The following is a 14,976-nucleotide window of genomic DNA, read 5'->3' as shown; positions in this document are numbered from 1 at the left end:
GGCCTTCTGGGAACTGTAGTTCTCTTCGGTTAAGAACTATTCCAGAGCTTTCTGGGAATTGTAGTCTTCTCCGCATCTTAACCCAGTGGTTTTTATCTTTCTTCAGGACAGGAACCCGTTCCCCAGACCAAAAACGGCCAAACACAGGCTCCAGCTTACAATTTTGGTGGGCACAATGATCACACCTACACCCCATCCCTAGCCCTGATACCAAACTCCTCAACTAGAGTAGGTCATTTGTTAACACCTCCGCCAAACAATCATGGAACACTTGTGCCGTGAGGTATCTGCCAGGAGTTGAGGATGCAGAACTGGGAGGGTCTCTGGCCAGAGGAGCCCACTTGTCACACTCCCCTTCCCCTCTCACGGCTCCTTCAGGCATGAGACCTGCATGAGTTGTGTCCTCTGGGTACTTAGAAAATGGCATCAGAGGGTGAGGTGGTCTAGGGTGGGATAGTCATTTACACGCAGTTGCCAGATAGAGTATAAAGAAAAAAAAGTTGTTGTTGTTTTTTTTATTTTGTGGAAAACAAAAGCAGAAAAACTAAAACCCCAAACTCCAGAAAAAATCCTAAAAAATACGTTTTGTTTTCTTAAAAAATACTGTATAAGTCTCTACTCCTCTCCCTCCCCCACAACCGCCCTCCTTGCCGCCTCTCATCTCACTGCCCTACCCCCCACCCCCACCACTATTCGTAGCTCCTGCTATTGTACCCCCCTTCCCAGTATCTACCCAGGATGCTCACCCCCATATTCTCTTACCTGCCATCTTCCTTTGTTCTCCCTAGAATTTTGGTGAGCCTTGTACCCATCCCATTTCCCCAGCATGCAAGAACGGTCTCCCCCTTCCTTCTTTTCCGGAATTCAATAATCCTTTCCCCCTACCACTCCCTCTCCCAAGGATCTAGTCCAAGCAGGAGCAGGTAAGCTGCCTCCTGCCAAATTCCCTCCCAATTCCCACCCACCCACCCCCTACCTCAAGAAATGCCAGAACCTCTTCCTGGGCAGCCGTAGCCAGGAATAAAATATTTTCCAGTCTTTTTCCCTCCTCATCCCATAGGACGTTTTCCCTCCCTCCACATATCCATGCACCTCCAAGAGAAGAAAATCTTTCTTTGGGACCCCCTATTCCCTTGGCCTTCTCAAAGAACTCTCTCCCTGTCCATCCTTTTCTTCTGAAGAGGCAGGGTCTTCTCTCTAAGGAATCTCCGGCCCCTCCCTCAGGATGTGTGTGTCTGCTCAGGCTCCCCACCGCACCTGCCTGCCCCTGCCCCCCACACCCCCCTATTCTCCTGGACCAAGGAGCCCTCTTCCCCTGCAGCCCAGGAACCCAGCCCCTGCCACGCTAGCGCTAGCGGATGAGGACGTTGATCTCAGCCACGCTGGCCTCCAGCACGTTCTCGGCCGTGGTCTTGCCGTGCTGCTCCTTGAGGTGGCGCCTAATGGCAGGCTTGTGAGCAAAGCGCACATCGCAGTAGGAACAGCGATAGGGCCTCGCTCCCGAGTGGAGGTTGAGGTGGTCGTGCAGCGTGGACTTCTGTGTGAAGCACTTGCCGCAGATGCCACACGAGTGCGACTTGACGCCGCGGTGAACGTTCATGTGGCGGTTGAGGTTGCTGCTGTGGTTGAACTGCTTGCCGCAGCGCGGGCACATGAAGATGAAGTGCTGCGCCCGCATGTGGAAGACCAGCTTCTCCACGCCCTGGAACACTTCCGGGCACTTGGTGCACTTGATGTTCTTTAGGGGATTGCCACTGGAAAAGCCTCCGGGCAGGGGTCCCCGACTGCCCCCCGCCCCCAGGCTGCCCCCCGCCCCCCGGGCAGCCATGGCCACCGCTGCTGCCTCCACCAGGCCTGAGGTGGCCCCCACACTGGCCCGGCCTCCTGGGATCAACAGCAGGCCCTCCCCTTCTGCGTCCTCGGACAGGCTGTAGCAGGCTTTCACCACGCCCTGCGGTGGAGCCACAGTGCTGGGGGGCACGCTGCTCTGGGCCAGCTCCCCAAGGTGGCTGCCCACCGAGCCTCCGATGCCCAGACCTCCTCCCAGGCCTCCGGGAGGTTTGAGCCGGTGTGCCACCTCCAAGGCCGATTCCACCTTGACGATGCAGATGTCAGACACGTCCTCGTCCTCATCCTCATCCTCTTCCTCGGCCTTCAGCTCTAGGTCCTCATCCAGCGGGAACTCCAGCTTCACAGGCCGCAGGAGTGGAGGGGGGAGAGGGGGTGGAGGTGGGGGTTTGGGGGCTGGCTTCGGGGTCCTGGCGGGAGGGAGGAGGGATTTGGTGGCACTGACACTGCTTACAAGGCTGGCATCGCTGACCCCATCCTCTTTGAGGCCTATCTTGGGCTCGATGAACTGGCTGAGGGCATTCCGGCATTTCTCCACCACGTGCTCCATCTGCAGGTAGGAGGCGGCCGTCAGGTAGTTAACAATGTCCCTGACAGCGAATTCCAGGGCGCCCGTATAGCAAGAAAGGAGCAGGTCAGCCACTATGCGTGCACTGTGCATCAGGGAGACCTGCAACTCAGAGCTGGGATTCAGCAGGAACTGGTCCCGCAGGAACGGCGAGCAGGCGGCCAAGATGACCTTGTGGCCGCGGAACTTGAGGCTGTCGGCCACAATGGTCACGTCGCAGAACCGCTCCTCTGCGCGGAGCTGGTTCATGTTCCGCAGCGTAGCGGCCTCGTGGCCGGGCAGCTGGAAGCGCAGGACTTCCACCCCAGAGGCCATTGTGGCGGGGGTGGGCCACCCTGGTTGGGAAGGAAACCGGTCAGAGACAAAGGTCTCCGGCTTTCCTAGGCCAAGGCTCCAGGCCTCGCACCCCCATTCTTGCCTGGCCCTCCCAGCATCAGATCATCCAGTTTTCAAGCCTCTTCCTCAGTTTCCCCAGCCCCCGGGGAGGCGCTGTCCCTCCGAAAGGAGGGAGGCGTGGTTCCCGGGGGCGGGGCAGCGGCGTCCACACCCCCCAGCCCGACAGCCCGCGAAGATGGGGCAAGCCCGCGCGCCCACGGGGGAAGGCCGGCGGAAGCGGGAGCAAAGGCCTGGGTTCTAGGGTGGCCCCGGTTGCAGCCTCTTCTCACCCCGCCCCCTTTACCCGCTGCCTCATTCCTCCACCCCCCCTTGCACGTTTGCACGCGCCTTTCACGTCTTCCCCTCCTGCCTGCACGCATCGTGCACGGCCCCCCCCCCAACGTTCAGAACTCCGTGGCACGCCCCCCCCGCCCCACGACCCTGAGTGCACGCGCCTCTCACCTGGCCGGGTTCCGCGCGCTGTTTTTTTCCCCCCCTACTTCCCCCACCCCCCCCGGGGCCGACTGCGCCCCCACACACGGGCAGGGCCTGGGCAGCGCGCAGGCGCGGGGGTGCACGGGGCGCGCGCGCGGGGCCGGCTCCGCGTGGGCGTAAGGGGGGAGGGGCGGGGGCGGCTCGTGGCGTGTGTTCCAGGCCCCGCGCGCGGCGGCGTCGGCGAGAACTCGGGGAGGAGGAAGAGGGGAGGGAATTAAAGGAGCAGGATTCCCCCTTTCCCGACCCCCCTTTCTTCGCCAGCCCCCCCCGACACGGTTAAAGGGCCGGACGGCCTGGCCTCTCCTTTGGCCGGTATTATTTGTCCGCCAGAGCGGAAATACGTTCCGCACCCCCCTCTTTCTGGCTCCCCCTCCTCTGTGCCTCCGGGCCCCGCGGCCCGTCTGCGCGTGCGTGCCAAATACCGCGCGGAGGCCCGCTCACTCGGGCCCGCCTCCCGCTCCCGGCTGCCCGCGGCGCAGCCTGCTCCTCTGCCCCCAGTGCGCGCCGCCGCCCCCGGCGCTCCCCGCCTGCCTAGCTCCCCGCGGGCGGCGCTGCCACCTGCTCGCGGGGGTGGTGCTGCTCTGGCCCAGCTGTGCGGAGCGGGGCCGGAGTTGCAGCCACCGCCCCTCCCGGGGTCCCAGCCCACCCCGTGGCTATCGAGATGGTTGCTGTTGCTCACGCCTGCATCCCCTGTTGATTACGTTCACAGTTCCTCCAGCCACACTTCCAGATTTTTCCAACTCTTCTGAAGCTAGTAACCACCTCAGCACTCCCGGCCTAAAAGATATTTTAACTTTCTGCAAGGCCCACCAATCCAGTGTCCTCAACTTCCTCTCCTCTGTCTCAAAATTTTATGAAATCACACCTATCCTCCTCTTCCCCCCATTCTCAGAATTGATCCCAATTTCTTGCCAAGGCAAACGCCCTCGTAAGGTCGATGACCTTGACTATTTCACCCCTACTATATAAATAGACCTAGTACTAATTCTTCTAATTATGTGAATATTTATATTAGTATGATATTTATATTAGCGTCCTTCCCATCCCTGACCCCTCCACCAGACTGACAAGGTCAGAGCTCCACTGCCCTAAACAAAACTTTCCCTCAACTCTGCACCTTTGCCGTCTCTTTCTCTGTCATTCCCAAACTGAGCTGCAGTCTCCACGGCTTCATCACCAGCCTTGAAGACTGGCTCCCTTCCCTCCCTCTTCCTTGCACCTCTCATACCTACCCTCACTTCCCCACCCAACCAAGTCCAGGTGAAGAAGCCCCTGTTCCCTGCCAACTGGATTTGTTTGTTACATTCTCCAGGAGACTAGAGCATTTTCCTTACATACCAACTTTGGTGGAATGTGTTCAGTATCTGGTTTCCCCATTGGATCGTAAACTTCTTGATTGCATGAATTATGTCCTGGGTTATGTTTTGCAAATAAAAGTCATACAATAAAAGACTGTTGAAGTCATTCCTCTTCAGTTCAGCCAGCATCCACCCATAAAAAGTTTGTTCCTGACTTAAACTGAATCCTGAACTAACTCAGGGGATGCCCTTTGGTAGGGGAGTGGGGGCAGTGTTTAGATGGTGCCTCTACTCTTTGGCTTTCCCTTTTAAATTCTCTGACTTTTTTTGCCTTCACCTCGTTCTCTCTATTCTAAAATGCCCTCTTTGTAAAAATATCTTTGTTGTCAGGCATTTGTGTTGGACACAACACCTAGGCTCAAAGCCATATTCCACTACTTATGAAAAGAGGGCCCTTGGGCAAGTTACTTAATTCTCTGAATCACAGAGTCTTTATCTTTGAATTGGAGGGGCCCTGATTCCTCACAGGGCTAATGTGAAGTTTAACTGAGCCTGGCATATAGTAGATGCTGAATCAATGAGAGCTCCCTTCTCCTTTGCCTAATTGGGGGACAGACTGAAATTTCAAAAGAACTTTAACTAAAAATCTGCTCCCCTATCTTATCTCTTCTTTCCCTCATTGCCAAACTTCTCAGAAGAATTGTTCACCCTCCAGTGACAGCAGAAATTTAAAAAGTTGTCAAGGTAAGAATTTAAGTTTGTAAAGTTTTGTATCCTGTCCTCTTCTTGCTACTTTTCCTTTCTGGGAGTATGAATGGGACAGGAGTCCTTATCTCAGTTTAGAGTTTAAGACAGGTGGTCCTAGGTGGCAGGTAGAGTTGACGGCTGGTAAATCCTTCAAATACCCAGCCCACCCAGTTGCCATTTTATATGGAAACAAGCTGTAGTGCACAAGGCTGTCTTTTCCTGTACAGTCTGGTGGGGAGATGTTGTAGGGCTGTTTTCCCACATACCCCATGCAGGGATGTCTAGATCCTTGACCTTTGGCCCCCAACTTCTGCCAAGGTAAAAGGAGAGGCCCTCCCGTCCTTGGGTGGCAGTACCAAACGCCTTGGCATAGTGTCAAGAACAGATACATTCAGGATTCTTAGTGGGATTGAGAAATAAAATCTGAGTAAGGATTCAAGAAAAAACTAGGGGGACTTCCATGATGGCGCAGTGGTTAAGAATCCGCCTGCCAATGCAGGGGGCATGGGTTCAAGCCCTGGTCCGGGAAGATCCCACATGCCATGGAGCAACTAAGCCCGTGCGCCACAACTGCTGAGCCCACGCTCCACAACTACTGAAGCCCACACGCTCTAGGGCCTGTGTGCTGCAACTACTGAGCCCACGCGCCTAGAGCCCGTGCTCTGCAACAAGAGAGCCACCGCAATGAGAAGCCCGCACGCCGCAATGAAGAGTAGTCCCTGCTCACCGCAACTAGAGAAAGCCCGCGTGCAGCAGCGAAGACCCAATGCAGCCAAAAAAAAAAAAAAAAAAAAGCTAGGGAACAGAAGATCTAGGTTCTAGTCCAGGTTTGAAGTCCTCAAGGCCCCAGAGCTTTCAGTATTCTCTTCAATGAAATGGAGAGTTTGTCCTCTGAAGTCTCTTCCAGCCCTGTCAGTCCACAAAATTTCAATCTGAAAAGAGGTGTATGTATTTTTGTGTGTATGTTTGGGAGAAGAGGTCAAGGACTAGCGAACTCAGGGCTTAGAGCACCACTCTTGGTTACTGATGGAGGTCAGCAGTGGCCTAGTAGGAAACGTCTAAGCAGTAGGAAAGCTTAGACATTTCCCTGTGGCATTCAAGGTATTTTTGGCAGTGGGTTTACTTTTACAATTGTACTTCGCCCAGACTGAAATAACTATATTCCTTGAGCAACCAAGAGAAAGGAGGAGGGAAGTCAGCCTGGGTTTTTTAATCCATAGGCTGATAAGACTTTCCTGTGTTACAACAAAAGCTCCAACTTTTTCCCCTTTCTCCTTTGCCCCACACTCAGCTCTGCCCTCACTGTAGGAATCCTGGTGAAAATGGCAGCCTGTTCAGGCAATGGTGACAGGGGCTCACAGCTTGAGAAAAGAAACCCTATAAAAACAAAAGGCCCACACCAGTCCCCTCTATTTGTAAAATCACCTTTCCTAAACTCCCATCCATCTCCTGCAGCGTACTCCATTCCTCGACCTTTCCTCAATGCTGGCACCTTCTCCAATAACCTGTTCCCTCCACTCTTTGGAACCCTCTCACAGCCTCAGCCTCCTGATATACTCTTCCCTCTCCCTCCTGCTTTAGAGGGAATTTAGTTCTCCCTGCAGCTCATGATCTTCCCCCTCCTCCAAGTCACACTCCCACCTCCCCTCCTCCCTCCCTCCGCCACCCCGCCTTTGCTCAGCACTGGGTCTGGGGAAACGATGGCCATGGCGGATTCTCCTAGCTCCTTGTCAACCCCAGGAACAGGCCTCTTCCACTTCATGCCAAACACCCTTTCCTTCCAGCCTCAAGAGTCCTCCTCTGTTACTCCCTGCCTCTGCTTGTTGCCATGAGCAACTGGCTTCCAGGCCTGCCAGTGTCCATGCAAATGACCTAATCCACACCCCAATTAAAATTTCTTCTTGTTTATGTTTTCATAGAATCATTTGTATGGTTCAAAATTCAAAAAGTATAAAAGGGTACATTGTCAAAGGCCTTCCTCCCACCCCCACCCAGACTCCATCCCTATATTACTGGTTTCTTCAAAGCTTCTTGACCTCCTTCCAACAACTTTTATCTTGACTCCGTCTCATCCACTTTCTTCCAAGAATCATACTCTGGCGAATATCAGCACCTGGAATTACATCCTCTCTGAAATTTAAAATGCCAGCATACCATTCTCTGAGTAGCCCTCAGATTGCTCCCTCCTAGAGGGCAGCGAGTTTACCTGCTTCGCTTCCCCAGGGGAACCTCCAGTCACCTGGAAAAGGTCTTTCCTTTTCTTTCAGGCCCTCCTCCCTCTCTCCCTCCCTCCCTTCCTTCCCTGTCCAGCCAAGGTACCACTCACAGTGCATCGCTTCAGCTGGGCTCTGGGTGCCACTTTGTGCACCTGGAAGAGCCCCTCCCCCTCCCCCAGCTCCCTTCCAACCCTGTCCTCTCTCCTGAGTCCCCCACCCCACTCCGGATCCCCTTCTCTGCAGGCATCCTGCTCAGCAAGCGGCCCTGTCTCTTAACTGAGGCTCTTGCTTCTTCATCCTGGACCCTCTCCAGCTTCCTCCCCTCTTCCCAGCACAGCCAGCGTTCTGAGTTCCTCACTCAGCCTCTTCACTCTCTCTTCACACTCATCCTCTCTCCTAAAAATATTTATTGTGAACATATTATACACATAGAAGCATGTATAGAATGAACATGTATAGTTAAGGATGAATGTAACAGAACCCCTGGGTACCTGATCGCAGCTTAAGAAATAAATTCCCTTAGAGCTGAATCACTGTGCTGTACACCTGAAACCAACACTACATTGTAAATCAACTATACTCCAATATAAAATTAAACAAAAATCATAATTCACACACACACACACAAAATGAAATAAATTCCCAGGACCTCAGATGTCCCATGTGCTCCATGACTGCATCCTTCTCCCTCCTGGGAGAGTGAGCTCCACTCTGAATTCCTTAGGTTCACTTCCTTTGTTTACCTTCATAGTTCCACTATCTATGCATGTTGTAAGTATTCCTAAACAGTATACTGTTCAGTTTTGTCTGTTTGATCTTCACAGGGATAGAATCATAGGAATCATACTCCATGTGTTTTTCTGAGGCTGGCTTTTTTACTCAACATTATGATTTTGTTGACTGTGTTGTTGTAATTCATTCACTTTCTTTCTGTTGCATGCTTACACTGCAATTTATAAATCCCTTGTCCTGTCAATGGACATTCTTTTTGTTTAAACTGGTGGTTATCACCACAATGCTGCTGTGAGCCCTCTTTTACTCTTCTCTGGGTAACTGCCTCCAGGGCTACAGCCTTCAAACTAGGCATGTGTATCTCTGATGTGAGAGGACTGTCCAAGGGTCAGGTGGACCTGATATAAGGGAACCGTTCTCAGATCTGACACTCCCATATGAGTTGGGACGCTGGTGGGCCTGAGTGGGCCCCTGAGAAGGAGTAAGTATCCCTTTCCCCTCCCCGTGCCCAACCCTTCCTTACCACAGAAAGAAGGCCCAAGGGGGAATCCAGGAGGGTAAAAATGCCAGGCACCAAAGGGACAGTTTCAAAATCTCACTGAGAAAGTGAGTGACCTAGTGACATCATTTTTGCAAGTCAGATACTTTTTCTTAACTTTCAACAAAATTGAAGGAAGCCTCACCGATTGTCAGCCGATTGGTTATTTTTCTCTACCCTTTATGTTATTGAGGTGAAATTCACACAACCTAATTTTTTTTTGTTTTGGCTGCATTGGGTCTTCATTGCTGCGCGTGGGCTTTCTCTAGTTGCAGCGAGTGGAGCTACTCTTCGTTGCGGTTCATGGGCTTCTTATTGTGGTGGCCTCTCCTGTTGAGGAGCACGGGCTCCAGGGCTCTAGGTGCACAGGCTTCAGTAGTTGTGGCTCACGGGCTCCGTAATGCAGGCTCAGCAGCTGAAGCACAGGGGCTTAGTTGCTCCGCGGCATGTGGGATCTTCCTGGACCAGGGCTCGAACCTGTGTCCCCTGCATTGGCAGGCGGATTCTCAACCACTGCACCACCAGGGAGGTCCCTAATTTTTTTTTAATTAATTAATTAATTAATTAATTAATTTTTACAGTAGGTCCTTTTTGGTTATCTATTTGATAACTCTATGTTTTTTAAAAAATTATTAATTTATTTATTTTTGGCTGCGTTGTGTCTTCGTTGCTGTGCGCGGGCTTTCTCTAGTTGCGGCGAGTGGGGGCTACTCTTCGTTGCGGTGCGCAGGCTTCTCACTGTGGTGGCTTCTCTTGTCGTGGAGCACGGGCTCTAGGTGCACGGGCTTCAGTAGTTGTGGCGTACCTGCTTAGTTGCTCCGTGGCATGTGGGATCTTCCCGGAACACGGATGGAACCCGTGTCCCCTGCATTGACAGGTGGATTCTTACCAACCGCACCACCAGGGAAGTCCTTATTTCTCACTAATGCTACCTATTGGGTCAGTGGAGTGGTGCTGGGGGGCTCTGATGGTCATAGTCGCTCGGGGTCCAGATTAAAGGAGGCTCTGTCAGAAGAGGGCGCTGCAGCGTCACACTGCATTGGCAATGACCGCTTCTGCCAGTAGAAAACAACACATTCGGCTTGTGTTCACGCCTTGTTGGTGAAAGCAAGCTCTGTGGTTATGCCTAACTGCAAGAGCACTGAGAAATTCATCTACTGTGTGCCTGGAAGGCAGAAAACGGCAAGACTGGTGAACAGCTTCAATGACTACCATGGCTGAGTGCAGTGCTGACTAGCTTACATGTCTCTCTCCTTGGGGACACAGAGAGGTCCCAAGCACGTCCCAGGGTCCCTGCCCTTGAGCAGTTTGTGCTGCAGCAATGTGGAGAGACCGGTAAATCGATGGATCTTAATTCTCTGTGTTAATGTTACAGTCCAGGGGTGACTGGGGTGTTGGTGGGGGAGCCCATGAAGGAAGAGCAATGGGATATGGGAGAGGAGGATAGGAAAGGGACTGTCTTAGCTTGAGTTCCCTGAAAGCAGAGCCTGAGATAGAGGTGTAGGCAGTCAATTTAGATGATTCCCGAAAGCAGAAGTGAGGGAGTGTGAGATCATGAAGGAGGAAAAGCCAGCTTAGGACAGTGACAGCGATTCGATTCCACTGGAACTTTCTGAGGAGAGAAACAGAATGTCTCCAGAAATTGTCCACCTGAAGGACAATGAAGCAGGAGCATCTATTCCCCCATTTCCATTCTTCGACTCATTGCAGGTTGACTCTGGGGCTTAGTTTCCCTGCCTTTCCCACTCGTGTGTGCCCTTTGGGCATCGATGCACCGGAGAAGGCCCAGGTTGGGATGATTAGCACAAGGTGAAACTGAGCTGCAAAGAACTGCACACCTCAGCCAGTGTGGAAAACAGAGGTGGGCGAGGAGATGCAGGGTACCGGAAGTGGCTGCTACAGGCTTGATGTTGCATGACGGCTTCCTGTCAGTTGCTGTGCTAGGTGCTAATTTAGTACATTTTGCCCTCACTTAGTATAGCAGCCTTATGAGGTAGGTTTTGTGGTAATTTATAGAAAGACAGTAGCATGTCATCTGGAGAACGACAACAGGTGACCCTGACAGGGTGGTTTTACTTTTCTATGGTCATTTTCCAAAGGGCTTTATGAACTCAGAAATGGGATTTTTAAAATGTCCGCAGAATGCCTGGTCCCCAGGGAACAGACTCATGCTAGTAAAACTCACGAAAGACTAAGGTGTGAATGGCTCATTTACTAGTTTCAGTGGTAAATGTAACTTGCAAGATGATTCAACACTTATGTTCCCTGAGTTACATTTATCAGCCATTCATTCGATATTTTCGGCAGTGCCTATTGTGTGACAGGGTCTTGTCTGGTCTTTTTAGTTCTGTGTTTAATCTTAGTCACTTAATGGCCAAAGAGTGTTTAAAAATATTTTATTTTTAACTTTTTATTGTGGAAAATTTCAAACATAACAAAAGTAGGGAGAATAGTATACAGAACTCTCATGTATCGTCACCTGGCTTCAACAGTTTTCAACAGCTTGCCAACCTTGCTTCATCTGGCCTCCCCCTCCCACTAGAGAATTTTAAAGCAAATGCCAGACATCGTAACAATTAATCTGTAAATACTGCTGTTTGCACACCTAACATCAAAAGAATTTTAAAACAGTATCACCGTGCAGATGTAATATACAGCATAAGGAATATGGTCAATAATACTGTAATAGCTTTGCATGGGGACAGATGGTTACTAGACTTATCGTGGCGATCATTTCATAATGTATGCAAATGTTAAATATTTATTTGTATGTGGTACACCTGAAGCTAACATAATATTTTATGTCAACTATATTTAAGTTAAAAAAAAAGCCCACAGTGTCACCATTGTACTGTAAGGGGTACTCCTACCATTTTGCTATTTCTTTTCTATAGGCTTTCTGACTTTTCGTCCCTCATTTCCTGCATTACTGTCTTCTTTTGTGTTTAGTTGATTTTTCATAGTGAACTGTTTAAATTCTCATTTCCTTTTGTGTATATTCTATAGCTATCTTCTTTGTGGTTACCATGGGGATTACTTTTAATATCCTAAAGTTATAACACTCCGATTTGAATTTATACCAGCTTACCTTCAATAACATACAAAACCTCTTCTCCTTTCCAACTCTGCCCCCACCCCTTTAGATTGTGGATGCCACAACATTATGAATGTATTTAATACCACTGAGCTGCACACTTAAAAATGGTTAAGATGGTAAATTTTATGTTGTGTGTATTTTACCACAATTAAAAAATTAAAAAAATAGATTTCATAATGCTGATATTAAATAATGTGAGAATTGTATTATGATTGTGTTTTCAAAAAATTGTCCTTATCTTATAGAGGTACATACTGATGTATATTTACAGGTAAACTGTAATATGATGTCTTGGATTTGTTTAAAAATAATCCCGGAAGGATTGGGTGGGTATACAGAGATAAACCAGGATTGTCTGTAGGTTGATGATTGTTGAAGCTGGGTGATAGGCACACTGGAGGTTCATTATACTATTTTCTTCACTTTTGCATATGTTTGAAGTTTTACAAAATAAAACTTGAAAAGTCTGCAGAGAGACTGCATCAGGTTCCCCTGTTAGTAGTCCAGCAGGGTGTTTCTTTTGTTGCCTGGTTACATGTAGGCAGATATTCAAGCCGCTTTTTCCTGTAAAAGGCTTTTACAGGGCTTCCACTGGAGACACAGATTGAGGACACAGAAGGTGCCAACTCCCTCAGAAACCTCCTGCCCGGTTCCAGAGCTTTCTCCTGGCCTCCCTGTGTTTCCCTCCATCTATTTAAATAGGAATCATTCATACCCAACAGAAAGCTCAAAGAATAATAAAGGGGATTTAATGAAAAGTAAATCTCTAGGAATTCCCTGGTTTCCCAGTGGTTAGGGCTCGGCACTGTCACTGCCGGGTTCAATTCCTGGTTGGGGAACTAAGGTCCCATGAGCCGCGCGGTGTGACCAAAAAAGAAATCATCTCAGGGGACTTCCCTGGTGGCGCAGTGGTTGGGAGTCCGCCTGTCAACGCAGAGGACACGGGTTCGATCCCTGGTCGGCGAAGACCCCAAATGCCGTGGAGCAACTAACCCCGTGTGCCACAACTACTGAGCCCACGCGCCACAACTACTGAGCCCACGCGCCACAACTATTGAAGCCTGCACATCTAGAGCCCATGCTCCGCAATAAGAGAAGCCACCGCAATGAGAAGCCCTCGCACCGCAACGAAGAGTAGCCCCCTCTCATCACAACTAGAGAAAGCCAGCGCACATCAACGAAGACACAACGCAGCCAAAAAAACAAAAACACAAAAACTCTCTCCTTGCCCCACGCCCCATTTTCCAGCCCCCAGTTCTCCCCAGAGGTAGCTTTCCTGTCTACTTTCCCGTTGAAACTTCCAGAGAAATTTCACACATATAAAGAGCATGGGAGCTTCCCTGGTGGCGCAGTGGTTGGGAGTCCGCCTGCCGATGAGGGGGATGCTGGTTCGTGCCCCGGTCTGGGAGGATCCCACATGCCGCAGAGCGGCTAGGCCCGTGAGCCGTGGCCGCTGGGCCTGCGCGTCCAGAGCCTGTGCTCCGCAGCGGGAGACGCCACAACAGTGAGAGGCCCGCGTACTGCAAAAAAAAAAAGAGCATACATCCTCTTTTTCCCCCCTTTTGCAATCAAGGTGGCATCCCATACACACGGTTTTGAATGTCTACTTAGTTAAAACGTATATGTTATATTACATATAATATCCTGAGACATTCCACTTCGTATGTACAGATAAGCCTTAAGCTTTCAGAGGCTGCAGAGTTTCCATTTGCCAAACCACAACATACTGTGTGTCAGTCCTCTGGTATGGACATGAGTTAGTCTCAGACTTTTCCTCTTGGTCACAGTGAATACTGCAGTGGCTGTCTTTGTACCCCACCCTTCCACACCTGTAGGAGAGAAGATCCTCTCGTTTTGTTAGTCCTAATTTAATTCTCAGAGGTACTCTTAAGGGCAGCGTATTCTGCTGTGTGTGATAGGTGACAAAATAGGGTGAGTAAGGTTATGAAACAGCTAATAAATTCTCCAAGCTGAACCTGAGATTCCAGGCTGTCTTCAGTCAAAGCCTGACTTCCTTCCGCCACCCTGGGGGAGGGGCCAAAGGTGGGAGGAGGAGGAGGAGTTCTGCCCGGCTGCGACATTTCATCTGAGTCTGGCAGGAAAGCAAGGCGTGAATGTCTGTCCTGTTACACTGCAAAGTTCTCTCCCTGTCCCTGGGCAGCACTGGGGGGTGGGGGCAGGAGGCTGCCCACCTTCCAACCCCAGGACTGCCCTTTTGGTGGAAGGGACCTGGTATCCAGAGGAGGGAAGGAGACGGATCATCCTCCCCACACTCCAGGATACAGAGGAAAACATTAGAGAGGCATTTTGAATGAAAGGACAGAGGAACTGCAGTTAGGTCTCCCCTGCCACCAAAGCTCAGTCCAGACAAGGGGGGAGGATTGTGGGATGGATAAGAGAGGAGCCAGGGATGTTACAGCCAGGGGCCATCCCTCGCCCTGCCCTTTTCCAGCTGACCCCTGACTGCATGGGCCATGATCACCCTCTCACCTGGGCTACACAGGGCAGCCTTCCCGTAGGCGGCAAGAAGTGGGGGAGGGCGGATGACAGCCGCAACTGGCCCCCCAGGACTGGAAGACCCCAGAGGGGCGGGACGGACATGGGTGAGGCAGGGGCTGTATTGTGGGCAGACAGGCACACTGGCAGAGCCCAGGCCTTGCTGTTCCCAGGGGTTAAGTTTCATCTGAAGGAGATGTGGCCCCTTACAGAGGTCTGGGACAGGTTTTCTGTTTCTTGGGAGGTCCCCTCTCCCCGCTTGCTTAATTTTCAGGCATTGTTTGTGCAATGGATGGGTGAGGAGAGGAGGTTTAGTGTCCCGACCTAGAGTCTGACCTTGTAGGGTGGCCTCTGGGCCCAAGAGGCCTGGAGGACCCTGGGGATGGGGGAGGGGCCAGGGGCTGGGTGTAACCCTTTTCTGAAGCTCTAAGGATGATTTATGTAAAAGGTTTCTCAAGGTCACATTTGGGCAATTGGTTCAAAGTAACTAGGTCGATGCATGGTAGGATGGGGGTGGCTGTGTACCTAGTGCTCTAACAGTAGGGTGTGTTAGAAGAAGAGGGTGG

At 51.0% G+C, this 14,976-nt stretch overlaps 1 protein-coding gene across 1 annotated transcript; it reads right to left on the bottom strand.

Annotated features, from left to right (window-relative positions):
* Positions 1-1,351: 1,351 nt before the first annotated feature.
* Positions 1,352-2,737, bottom strand: ZBTB12 (zinc finger and BTB domain containing 12; the record flags this gene model as incomplete). Its single annotated transcript, XM_079712527.1, has 1 exon — positions 1,352-2,737. The coding sequence occupies exon 1, from the start codon at positions 2,729-2,731 to the stop codon at positions 1,352-1,354; it is 1,380 nt and encodes a 459-aa protein (XP_079568653.1). The 5' UTR covers positions 2,732-2,737.
* Between the last annotated feature and the right edge of the window lie 12,239 nt (positions 2,738-14,976).

This window comes from Hyperoodon ampullatus, assembly GCF_949752795.1.
Source record: "Hyperoodon ampullatus genome assembly, chromosome: 10".
Lineage (NCBI taxonomy): Eukaryota > Metazoa > Chordata > Mammalia > Artiodactyla > Ziphiidae > Hyperoodon > Hyperoodon ampullatus.
Note: the sequence above shows the minus strand (reverse complement) of the source record. Positions and strands in the feature narration are given on the sequence as shown.